At 44.5% G+C, this 13,556-nt stretch overlaps 1 protein-coding gene across 1 annotated transcript in view; it reads left to right on the forward strand.

Annotated features, from left to right (window-relative positions):
• LOC143275543 (structural maintenance of chromosomes protein 4-like) overlaps positions 1-11,681 on the forward strand; it is a 49,897-nt gene extending 38,216 nt beyond the window's left edge. Inside the window, exons 23-27 of the mRNA XM_076579733.1 lie at positions 725-898; positions 1,962-2,141; positions 7,229-7,461; positions 8,317-8,500; positions 9,900-11,681. Of these exons, the coding sequence (XP_076435848.1) occupies positions 725-898; positions 1,962-2,141; positions 7,229-7,461; positions 8,317-8,500; positions 9,900-10,079 (951 nt within the window). The 3' untranslated portion in view covers positions 10,080-11,681. The remainder of the gene's footprint in view (positions 1-724; positions 899-1,961; positions 2,142-7,228; positions 7,462-8,316; positions 8,501-9,899) is intronic.
• Positions 11,682-13,556: the final 1,875 nt, after the last annotated feature.

Here is a 13,556-nt window from a genome sequence, read left to right on the forward strand (position 1 = left end):
AACGAAGTGTGGAAGGGGGTGGGGGAATGCACACAAACGAGCCAATCACAGCACTTGTTGCATAGAGAACAAAGTGTGGAAGGGGGTGGGGGGAATGCACACAAACAAGCCAATCACAGCACTTGTTACAAACAGGACAAAGTGGAAGGACATCAGATGCACACAAACAAATGAACCAGTCACAGCACTTGTTACAAACAGGACACAGTGGAAGGACATCAGAAGCACACAAATGAAGCAGTCACAGCACTTGTTACATGTAGGACTCAGTGTGGAAGGGAGTGGGGGTTGCACACAAACCAATCACTGCACACATATGAACAAATTGCAGCACTTTACAGAAGGGTTGGGGGTGGGCATTACACACAAACGAGCCAATCACAAAGGAGGAGGGGGGGGGGGGACGCACACAAACAAATCACAACACTGGTTACATGCAGGATAAGGTGAAGGAGAAGGTGCACACAAAAGAACCAATCACAGCGCTTGTTACATACAGGACAAAGTGTGGAAACAGGGTGTGGGCATTGCACACCAACGAGCCAATCACAGCACTTTTTACCTACAAAACAAAAGGAGGGGGTGCGGGGGGGTGATACACACACACACACAAACAAATCACAACGCTTGAATATACCGGACAAAAGCGTGGAACAAGAGGAGGTGGGCGGGGCGTTGCTCACAAACGAGCCAATCACACCACTCGTTTTTTACCTGTGTGCAGGACAGGGTGGGGGAGGTGGAGAAGACTCTGGAGGGGCTGAGGAAGGAGGTGGGGACCCTGGAGGAGGAGGAGGGGGCGCTGGAGAAGGAGCAGCTGGAGGTGCGCATGCAGCTGGAGAAGTTCGAGATCATCCTCAAGGACAACAAGGCCAAGCTGAAGCACTGGAGGAAAGAGGTGAGGCCCTCGCCCACGCGGCTTCCTGCGCTGTCGTGTGCTTACTTACTACGCCATGGTGCAAACTGACCCTCGCTGCTGCTTGTGCTGTCGTGTACTGTGCCGCGTGAAACTTGTGCACAAACTGGGCCGTTCGGTTTTTGCTCTTTGTTGGCCAAGTTTTGTGCTTACCAACGCTAAGACGTGTTGTTACTGGCTGGTGCCGATCATTGGTCTTCACGTTTGTATTGTACTGTATTCTCTTCTTGGTGTTGTTGCTTGCCGTTGATGATTGTTGATCTGCTGTTTTGTGTAATATTCTTGTCATGGTGTTGTTACTTGAGTTCATCGATTGTTGATCTACAGTTTTGTATTGTATTCTTCTTGTGGTGTTGTTACTCTAGTTTGTCGATTGTTGATCTGCAGTTTTGTGTAATATTCTTGTCGTGGTGTTGTTACTTGAGTTTGATGGTTGTTGATTGACAGTTTTGTGTAATATTCTTGTCGTGGTGTTGTTACTTGAGTTCGTCAATTGTTGATCTACAGTTTTGTATTGTATTCTCTTCACGGTGTTGTCACTTGCCTTTTTGATCGTTAGTCTGCGGTTTTGTATTGTATTGTATTGGATTACTTACTTGTGTCACAACAGATTTCTCTGTGTGAACTTCAGGCTGCTGTCTCTGACTAGCACCCAGACCATCACTCAAGGTCCAGTGGGCGTGTCCACAAAACAGACTCATGTTGTGGGCGTGGCTGACAAAACAGACTCATGTTGTGGGCGTGGCTGACAAAACAGACTCATGTTGTGGGCGTGGCTGACAAAACTAACCCACATTGCGGGTGTGTGAAAACAAAACTAACCCCTGTGGTGGGCGTGTCCAAAGGGTGTGTCTGACAAAACTAACCCCTGTTGTGGGCGTGTCAGACAAAACTAAACCCCTGTTGTGGGCGTGTCAGACAAAACTAACCCCTGTGGTGGGCGTGTCCAAAAAAACTGACCGATATGATGGGTGTGTCTGACAAAACTAACCCCTGTTCTGGGCGTGTCCAACAGAACTAACCCATGTTGTGGGCGTGTCCCCAGCTGTCCAATCTGAAGCTGTCTCCGGTGGAGGGGGAGGAGGAGGTTGACCTCCCGACCTTCACCCCTGAGGACCTGTCGGCGGCCATCACCAACGACCTCAAGTACGAGATCACCGTGCAGGAAGAGAAGCTGGCTCAGATGAAGCCCAACATGGCCGCCATTGCTGAGTACAAGAAGAAGGTGATGGTGCTTTGTTGAGTCAGATGACAGACTTCACAACAGTTTAGTTTGGACCACTTCATTATACACATGTTTTGTTTGGGGTTTTGGATTTTTTATGACAGTTTTTTTTTTTTTTTTTTATTCAAGAAATGAGAGAGATATTTTTTAATTATGTTGGTTGCATTTGGTCTACTTAAAATAAACAGAGAGAGAGAGAGATGTTTGAAATATGGTTTTCCTTCTGGCCGCAGTGAATACACTGATAGCTGTTACACATTTTCTCCAGTGAACAGCTTGAAAAACGCATCTGAAAAATCAGCGTCCATGTCTCCTCCCCCTAACCTCCCTGACACTATTCTGTGCGTGTTTCCCCCCTGGACACTATTCTATGTTCCCTCCCCTCCATGAAACTGTTCTATGTAGGTCCCCACCCCCCAGACACTATTCTATGTGCGTTCCACCCAACAACCTTGATATTCTATTCTATGTACGTTCCACCCCAACACTATTCTCTGTGTTCCCCACCCACCCACGCCACTACCCTTTCCTATGTACGTTTCCGCCCCAAGTCTTTTGTGTGTATGTTACCCGCCCGACACACTATTCTATGTGTCTTTCCACTGTGACACTATTCTATGTATGTTCCCCCCTCCCCCCGACACTCCATTCTCTGTATGTTTCCACTGTGACACTCTGTTCTATGTGTGTTTCACCCTGACACTGTTCTGTGTATGTTTCCACCCTGACACTCTGTTCTGTGTGTGTGTTTCAACCATTATATTCTATGTGTTTCCACCCTGACACTCTATTCTATGTGTGTTTCCACCCTGACACTCTATTCTATGTGTGTTTCACCCCTGACACTCTATTCTATGTGTGTTTCACCCCTGACACTCTATTCTATGTGTGTTTCACCCCTGACACTCTATTCATGTGTCTCACACCTGATACTCTATTCTATGTGTGTTTCACGCTGACACTCTATTCTATGGATGTTTCGCCCCTGACACTCTATTCTATGTGCGTTTCCACCATGACACTCTATTCTATGTGTGTTTCGCCCCTGACACTCTATTCAATGTGTTTCACCCCTGACACTCTTTTCTCTGTGTGTTTCACCCCTGACACTCTATTCTATGTGTTTCCACCCTGACACTCTATTCTATGTGTGTTTCACCCCTGACACTCTATTCTATGTGTGTTTCACCCCTGACACTCTATTCTCTGTGTGTTTCACCCCTGACACTCTATTCTATGTGTGTTTCACCCCTGACACTCTATTCTATGTGTGTTTCACCCCTGACACTCTATTCTTCACCCCTGACACTCTATTCTCTGTGTGTTTCACCCCTGACACTCTATTCTCTGTGTGTTTCCACCCTGACACTCTATTCTGTGTGTGTTTCCACCCTGACACTCTATTCTATGTGTGTTTCCACCCTGACACTCTATTCTATGTGTGTTTCACCCTGACACTATTCTATATATGTTTCCACCGTGACACTATTCTATATATGTTTCCACCGTGACACTCTATTCTACGTGTGTTTCCACCATGACACTCTATTCTATGTGTGTTTCACCCCCGACACTATTCTATGTATGTTCCCCCCTCCCCCCGACACTCTGTTCTATGTATGTTTCACCCTGACACTATTCTATGTGTGTTTCAACCCTGATATTCTGTTCCATGTGTGTTTCACCCCTGATACTCTATTCTATATATGTTTCCCCCATCCACCCTGACACTTTTCTCTGTGTTTCCCCTTCGACACTATTCTATGTAGGTTTCCGCCCTGACACTATTCTATGTATGTCCTCCCTCTCTGACACTCCATGTATATCCCCCCTCCAACACTCAGTTCTATGTATGTTACTCCCACACTATTCTTCTATGTATGTCCTCCCTCTCTGACACTCCATGTATATCTCCCCTCCAACACTCAGTTCTGTGAACGTCACCCCCACACTATTCTATGTATGTTCCCCTAACCCCCGCCCTCACCTCTGTCACTATTCTATTCTGTGTACGTCTCCACCCCCCTCTTGCCCCCCCCCAAAAACCCACTCTAGTTTTTGTACATTTCTGCCTGAGCTCTATTCTATGTATGTTCCCCTAACCTCCCCCCCCCTCCTCACCTCTGTCACTATTCTATTCTGTGTACGTCACCCCCACCCCCCTGCCCAACCCCACTCTAGTTTATGTACATTTCTGCCTGAGCTCTATTCTATTTATGTTTCTGCCCCAACTCTATGTATGTTTCCTCCCAAAACTCTATTCCATGTGTTCCCCCCAACACTCTATTCTATGTATGTTCCATCCTGACATTCTATCCTGTGTGTTCCCCCCCACCCCCCCCTTCCTTCCACGCTTCTATATGTCACCCACCCCTCCAGACACTGTTCTGTGTACGTTTCTGCCCCAACACTGTTCTAAGTATCTGCCCCCCACGCCCCCTTCCCCCAACATTATTCTGTGTGTCCCTCCCCTTCCCCCACCAATACTATTTTGTGTAGTTCCCCCACACACCCCCGACACTCTATTCAGTGTAGGTTCCCCCAACACTATTCTATGTAGGTTCCCCATGACACTGTTCTATGTACGTTCCCCCCAACACTATTCTATGTACGTTCCCCAGACACTGTTCTATGTAGGTTCCCCCCAGCACTATTCCATGTAGGTTCCCCACAACACTATTCTATGTAGGTTCCCCCCAAACACTATTCTATGTAGGTTCCCCCCAACACTATTCTATGTAGGTTCCCCACAACACTATTCTATGTAGGTTCCCCCCAAACACTATTCTATGTAGGTTCCCCACGACACTATTCTATGTAGGTTCCCTACGACACTATTCTATGTAGGTTCCCCACGACACTATTCCATGTAGGTTCCCTACGACACTATTCTATGTAGGTTCCCCCAACACTATTCTATGTAGGTTCCCCCAACACTATTCTATGTAGGTTCCCCATGACACTATTCTATGTAGGTTCCCCGCGTCCTGGCTCCAACGCTGTTCAGCCTCATGTTCTCTGCAATGCTTACTGATGCCTTCAGAGATGGCGATGTTGGAATCGGCCTAAAGTACCGAACAGATGGTAAGTTGTTTAACCTCAGAAGGCTTCAAGCAAAAACGAAGGTCATGACAGACATCATCAGAGACTTTTTGTTTGCTGATGATTGTGCCCTCAACGCTGGATCTGAAGCTGACATGCAACTCAGCGTTGACAAGTTTGCCACTGCCAGCAGGAACTTCGGCCTTACCATCAGCATGAGGAAAACTGAAGTTCTCCATCAGCCAGCCCCAGGGAAACCCTACGTTGAGCCCAACATCACAGTCAACAGTCAGAGACTCAGTGCGGTGGAGCGGTTCACATACCTTGGCAGCACACTGTCACGAAATGCGACCATCGACGATAAAGTGAACGTCAGGATTGCAAGAGCAAGCGCAACTTTTGGTAGACTCACTGCAAATGTCTGGAACAGAAGAGGCATTAGTCTTGAGACCAAGCTAAAGGTCTACAGAGCAGTAGTTCTCCCCACACTACTGTACGCCTGCGAAACTTGGACAGTGTACCAACGACATGCCAAGAAGCTGAACCACTTCCACACAACATGCCTCAGGAAGCTACTGAACATCAAGTGGCAAGACAAGACCCCAGACACAGAGGTGCTCGCAAAAGCCACCCTTCCCAGCATCTTCACCATCCTGATGCAGTCCCAGCTTCGCTGGGCTGGACACGTGGCGCGCATGCCAGACCATCGGCTGCCCAAAAGGCTTTTCTATGGCGACCTGCAACAAGGGAAGAGATCACACGGAGGTCAGAAGAAGCGCTTCAGAGATACTCTGAAAGTCTCTCTGAAAGCGTTTGATATCAACCCTGACTCCTGGGAGGAATCTGCAGTGGACCGTGACAAATGGCGTGCTGCTGTGCACAAAGGCGCCAAGTTGTGCGAGGCCAACAGGACTGCTGCAGCTGTTGAGAAGAGGCAGGCCAGAAAGTCACGGGTAAACAAGCTCCCTGACAATGGTATGCCTGTCTTTGTCTGCCCCAACTGTCAGCGAACATTTCGTGCGCAGATTGGACTATTCAGCCATCTGCGCATTCACAGATAGATTCATGAGCATCCTCCCCCCCACCCCACCACCACCCTCCCCCCATCCCCCAGCTGGATGACAATGATGGTCATCATCGATCTCGATGGACACACACCATTCTATGTAGGTTCCCCCCAACACTATTCTATGTAGGTTCCCTATGTAGGTTCCCCATGACACTATTCTATGTAGGTTCCCCATGACACTATTCTATGTAGGTTCCCCACAACACTATTCTATGTAGGTCCCCCACAACACTATTCCATGTAGGTTCCCCACAACACTATTCTATGTAGGTACTATTCTATGTAGGTTCCCCCAACACTATTCTTTGTAGGTTCCCCACGACACTATTGTATGTAGGTTCCCCCAACACTATTCTTTGTAGGTTCCCCACGACACTATTCTATGTAGGTTCCCCATGACACTATTCTTTGTAGGTTCCCCATGACACTATTGTATGTAGGTTCCCCCAAACACTATTCCACCGTGAAACACGTGCTCCTTGACTGTTGGGATCTGCATGACGTTAGGCACAGACATTACACGGCGGTTTCTTTGAAGACCTTGTTTCGTGATGTCCCTCCGTGGGCGCTGATGGACTTCTTAAAAGAAGTGAACATTTTTAACCAGATTTGAAGATTTTAAACTATGGAAGTTTTTTTAAAACTTTGGAGTGGAAAGTCTGAAGTGGTAACTCGTTTTAATTGTTGTTGTTTTTTATCCTTGTAGTAGTTATTAACACGGTGATAGCCTTGAGATGGCCTTAGTGGTCGGCGAGGCTCTAAGCACCATAATTTCATTTCATTTCATTTCAAACACTATTCTATGTAGGTTCCCCATGACACTATTCTATGTAGGTTCCCCAAACACTATTCCATGTAGGCTCCCCCCAACACTATTCTGTGTACGTTCCCCATGATACTATTCTATGAACGTTCCCCCACCTCACCCCTGACACTCACTTCTCATTTTCTATGTACATTCCTCCTCAACACACAGGAGGAGCTGTACCTGGCACGGGTGTCGGAGCTGGACCAGATCACGGAGGTGCGGGACGGCCAGCGCAGGTACCACGAGGACCTGAGGAAGCAGCGTCTGGACGAGTTCATGTCCGGGTTCGCCCTCATCACGGGCAAGCTCAAGGAGATGTACCAGATGATCACCCTCGGCGGGGACGCGGAGCTGGAGCTCGTCGACTCCCTGGACCCCTTCTCTGAGGGGATCGTGTTCAGGTCGGTGGGCGTGGGGCTTTGGGGGGTGGGAGGGGCGGTGGGTTGTTGTGGTGTTGCTGTTGTCTTAGGGTCTGTGTGTGTTGTGGGGGGGGGGGGGGGGGGTTCTGTTGTCTTATGGTCAGTGTGTGTGGTGGGGCGGGGGTTTCCTATTGTCTTAGGGTCAGTGTGGGTGGTGGGGTGGGGGTTTTCTGTTGTCTTAGGGTCAGTGTGTGTGGTGGGGGGGGTTTCCTATTGTCTTAGGGTCAGTGTGTGTGTGGGTGGTGGGGTGGGGGTTTCCTGTTGTCTTAGGGTCAGTGTGTGTGTGGGTATTCCTGTCAGTGTTGTGTTCACCAACACTGAATCCAGGTTCCTTTGGTGTTTCAGAGGGGTGTTTTTGTGTGTGTATGTCTGTGTGTATTTTGTTTTGTTTTTGTTTGACGGGCACAATAGCCAAGCAGTTAACCTTAAAGCGTTGGACTGCGAATCTGAGGGTTCAGGCTTCGAATCCCAGTAATGGCGCCTGGTGATTTTTTCGATCTCCCAGGTCAACATATGTACAGACCTGCTAATGCCTGAACCCCCTTCGTGTGTATACACAAGCAGAAGATGAAATACACACGTTAAAGATCCTGTAGTCCATGTCGGCGTTTGGTGGGTTATAGAAACAAGAACATAACCAGCATGCACACCCCCGACATGCCTACATGGCAGGGTAAAAATGGTCATACATGTAAAAACCCACTCGTATACATATCGAGTGAACGTGGGAGTTGCAGCCCATGAACGAAGAAGTTTTTTGTTTTGTAAGTCTTTAAAAATGTCAAAAAAAAAATAAAAAAAAACCGTGTGTGAATGACCCCCTGAACTGTGTTCCAGTGTGCGTCCCCCCAAGAAGTCATGGAAGAACATCTCCAACCTGTCGGGAGGGGAGAAAACTCTGAGCTCCCTGGCCCTGGTGTTTGCCCTCCATCACTACAAACCAACGCCGCTGTACGTCATGGATGAGATCGATGCGGCCCTCGATTTCAAGAACGTCTCCATCGTTGCCAACTACATCAAGGTGGGGAGAAAGGGGGGTTGTGGGAAGGGGGGAGCAGGACGGCGTTTTCTTCCCCTTTTTTTTTTTTTTTTTTTTTTTTTTTTAACTCTTTCTTTGCCAAATTTCTGTGTGGAAAAACGCTCCCCAACATCAAATATTTTAGAAAAAGTGGATGCTCTCGGTCACAGGATTCGGTTCATGTCAAAACGACACAGTGGACTTGTTCACTTCAAACTCAGTCGGGGGGTAAAGGTTAGTCATTGTTTTATTGGTGAGAAACTGGCTGCAGCTCATCATCTCACTAAACTTTACACACAAAAATTTTTATTTTTTTTTTTTTTAACTCCAATAAACTTAGTTTATCATCGTCTGTCAACTTTTTTATGTAACTCCATCAAATTCACTAAACTTTACACAATTTTTTTTTTTTTTTAACTCCAATAAACTTGTTTTTCAAAAGCGCACAAAGAACACTTAGTTTATCATCGTCTCTCAACTTTTTTTTTTATATAACTCCATTAAATTCACTAAACTTTACACAATTTTTTTTTTTTTTTAACTCCAATAAACTTGTTTTTCAAAATTACACAAAGAACACTTAGTTTATCATCGTCTCTCAACTTTTTTTTATATATATAACTCCATTAAATTCACTAAACTTTACACACACACACACACACAAAATTTTTAACTCCAATAAACCTGTTTTTCAGGAGCGCACAAAGAACACTTAGTTTATCATCATCTCTCAACTTTTTTTTATATAACTCCATTAAACTTGTGTTTCAGGTGCGCACAAAGAACATCCGGTTCATCATCATCTCTCTGAAATTTTTTATTTGTTTTGTTTTTGTTGTTCATTAATAAATCCAATAAACGTGTGTTTCAGGAGCACACAAAGAAAGCCCAGTTCATCATCATCATCTCTAAACTTTTTTTTTTTTTTAGTTTTTTTTTTTTTTTTTTTTTTTTATACTCCAATAAACTTGTGTTTCAGGAGCGCACAAAGAACACCTAGTTTATCATCATCTAAAAAATAAATTTTTTTTTTTTTTTTTTTTTACTCCAATAAACTTGTGTTTCAGGAGCGCACAAAGAACAAGTTCATCATCTCTCTAAACTTTATTTTTTGGATCTTCTTTTTTTTTTTTTTTTTTTTTTACTCCAATAAACTTGTGTTTCAGGAGCGCACAAAGAACAAGTTTATCATCTCTCAAAAAAACATTTTTTTTCTTTGTACTCCAATAAACTTGTGTTTCAGGAGCGCACAAAGAACGCCAAGTTGATCATCGTCTCTATTTTTAAATTTTTTTAAACTCCAATCAACTTGTTTCAGGAGCGCACAAGGAACGCCCAGTTCATCTTTGTAAAAAAAAAGTTTTAAAAATTTATTTTAAACTCCAATAAACTTGTGTTACAGGAGCGCACAAAGAACGCACAGTTCATCATCATCTCTCTCCGCAACAACATGTTCGAGCTGGCCGACCGCCTGGTGGGTATCTACAAGACCTACAACTGCACCAAGTCTGTGACCATCAACCCCCACCGCTTGCAGCTCCCCCTACAGGAGATCAACGGCGCCCCTCAGCTGCCTGCCTGAGAGAACCGTCAACGGCAGAGGATTGTGGGAAGTGGACGAGGGACTTGGAGGATTTTCAAAGCTGTCTGTCTTCAGTGGTTGGTGATAAGTTCAAAGCGTTAAAATCCATGGGGTTTTTTTCGATGCTGTCTTCTAGTAGATGGGAATAGGCTAAAACCGTTAATAGCCGTGGTTTTTCGGTGCTATCTTCAGTTCAAAGCATTAAATCCATGGTTTTTTGATGCTGTCTTCAGTGGTTGGTGATAAGTTGAATGCGTTAAAATCCATGGTTTTTCAGTGCTGTCTTCAGTGGCTGGTGATAGGTTAAAACCATTAAAATCCATGGTTTTTCAGTGGTGTCTTTAGTGGCTGGTAAAAGGTTAAAACCATTAAAATCCATGGTTTTTGGATGCTGTCTTTAGTGGCTGGTAAAAGGTTAAAACCATTTAAATCCATGGTTTTTCAGTGCTGTCTTCAATGGTTGGGAATAATTTAAAACCATTAACAGGCATGGTTTTTGGATGCTGCATGAGTGACAGGGGAGGGATGTAAGAAACAACTGAAAAGTTCCATTTAAAGCAAACCATAGTTTGAGGAGAAAAGTATCCATGTTTTTGTACAGTCAACATGACGGGCGCAATAGCCGAGTGGTTAAAGCGTTGGACTTTCAATCTGAGGGTCCGGGGTTCAAATCTCGGTATCGGCGCCTGGTGGGTAAAGGGTGGAGATTTTTCCGATCTCCCAGGTCAACATATGTGCAGACCTGCTAGTGCTTGAACCCCCTTCGTGTGTATACGCAAGCAGAATATCATACGCACGTTAAGATCCTGTAATCCATGTCAGCGTTCGGTGGATTATGGAAACAAGAACATACCCAGCATGCCCATCCCCGAAAACGGAGTATGGCTGCCTACATGGCGGGGTAAAAACGGTCATGCACGTAAAAGCCCGCTTGTGTACATATGAGTGAACGTGGGTGTTGCAGCCCACGAACGAAGAAGAAGTAGTACAGTTAACATAATGCTGATAAACCTCGAAACTTTTATTTAGAAATGGAGAGGAAGGAGCTGCTCATGAAAATGGTGTATTTATTGATGTTGGATGTATGGAAAATGAGGAGGTTGGGTTTTTTTTTTTGTCTTCCGTTGTGTTTCAGCATTTACTCCTATGTTTGTGTGTGTTGGGTGTTTTCCATCTGTCTGTCATCTCACTCCTTCCTGTGACGGTCTTACTCTTCATCCCGATCGCTGTCAGCAGTGTGTGGGTGTGTTGTTTCTGCTAAATGAGGGGGTTGTTTTTTTGTCTTGCGTTGTGTTTCAGCATTTACTCCTTCGTTTGTTTGTGTGTGTTGGGTGTTTTCCATCTGTCTGTCATCTCACTCCTTCCTGTGACGGTCTTACTTTTCATCCCGATTGCTGTCAGTGGTGTGTGGGTGTGTTGTTTCTTCTCCGTCAGTGACCACATGGCTGAGTGTTCTTGGCTTGTACATATATATGTGTTATTTCTTTTCTGTAGTAAAGGAACAATACCAGTTCATGTGAAGCTTGACTTTCATGTGTTTGTTTTTATTGAATATGTTGTGTGAGAGGTAGAAAAGGAAAATAACAGTTCGTGTAAACTTGACTTTCATGTGTTTGTTTTTATTGACGATGTTGCGTGAGAAGTCTTTGTAAGCATGCAAGTAATGAGATATAAATGCGTGTTGTTCATGGATTTTACAAAGTTTTTTTAATATATTTTTTTATGCCTAACTTTCTCAATCAGTGACTGAATGCTGCGTGTGAGTGTGCATGCTGGTGTAGGTAGATACATTGGTGAAAACTTGTACAAATGTTGTGCTAAAATGCACATTCAGAGTTCCGATCAATCACACACATTAAAAAAGGCCACAAAATGTACTATAACTCACAAGCGGAAAGAATTTAAACAGCTGCTCAGTAATCATTCCATAATTGCAAGACAATAGAACAAATACTCTGAAACAACAAACACACACAAAAAACCACAATAAAAAACCACTGGCTTTTAGTTTTATTTATATATATGTATGTAAATACTTAACAAGAAAAAAGCATTTAATACAGCTGCTACAAATACTGACTTTTAATGCTGCTGCTCAATAATAAATTGTAACACATGTGACAATGGAGCTGTTTTTCACACAAAAATATTGTGATAAGTACTGACTAAATGTCTGTAAGTACAACAGTAAACAAATCAGTCCTAAAAACTCTCTCCTGGAACAAACTTACTCTTGTCTGTTTTGGGGCCAGTGTCCAAATGGTACCCAGGTGTTCTTCAGTCATGAGTTCTTCTCCTTTGTACTGCGCCAGGTGTTCTTGAATGGTACCCAGGTGTGCTTCAGTCTTGAGTTCTTTGTACTGCGCCAGGTGTTCTTGAATGGTACCCAGGTGTGCTTCAGTCTTGAGTTCTTTGTACTGCGCCAGGTGTTCTTTGGCCTTCCTCTCTTGTGTCAACCTTGTGGTGTCCAGTGAAGGGCTGTCCAGGTGATGTGACCCTGCTCTCTTTGCATGACGTGCCCAATCCATTTCCAATGCCTTCCCATGATGATGGTTTCCGTGTTCTTTTGATTGCACTGGGCGAGAAGTTGTTGATCTGGAGATGGTATTGCTCCACAAGATTAGCAGGAATCTCTCCCGGATCTCCAACGGGCGCAATAGCCGAGTGGTTAAAGCGTTGGACTGTCAATCTGAGGGTCCCGGGTTCGAATCATGGTGACCGTGCCTGGTGGGTAAAGGGTGGAGATTTTTACGATCTCCCAGGTCAACATATGTACAGACCTGCTAGTGCCTGAACACCCTTCATGTGTATATGCAAGCAGAAGATCAAATACGCACGTTAAAGATCCTGTAATCCATGTCAGCATTTGGTGGGTTATGGAAACAAGAACATACCCAGCATGCACACCCCCGAAAACGGAGTATGGCTGCCTACATGGCGGGGTAAAAACGGTCATACACGTAAAAGCCCACTCGTGTGCATACGAGTGAACGCAGATCTCTCCCGGATCTAAAAAAAAAACCAAAGTTCAATGATGAACAGAAACTACATGCGAAAAATTATTATAACTGAGATTTGAATACACGTACCACTTTCTTCCTTAAAAACACTCCACACACCTTATGCTATGTACAAAAACAAGAAATGTACAACTGGATCAGATACTGAAATAGAAATGAAAAGATTCTGAAAATTTCTTGGAAAAGATTATCTCGCAGATCTCAAAAAGAAAAGTTCAATGATAAACAGAAACTACATGCGAAAAATTATTATAACTGAGATTTGAATACACGTACCACTTTCTTCCTTAAAAACACTCCACACACCTAATGCTATGTACAAAAACAAGAAATGTACAATTGGATCAGATAATTGAAAACAGAAACGAAAAGATTTTGAAAATTTCTTGGAAAAGTTTCTCTCGCAGATCTCAAAAAGAAAAGTTCAATGATAAACAGAAACTATATGTGAAAAATG

The sequence above is a fragment of the Babylonia areolata genome, chromosome 30, assembly GCF_041734735.1.
Source record: "Babylonia areolata isolate BAREFJ2019XMU chromosome 30, ASM4173473v1, whole genome shotgun sequence".
In the NCBI taxonomy this organism is placed as follows: domain Eukaryota; kingdom Metazoa; phylum Mollusca; class Gastropoda; order Neogastropoda; family Buccinidae; genus Babylonia; species Babylonia areolata.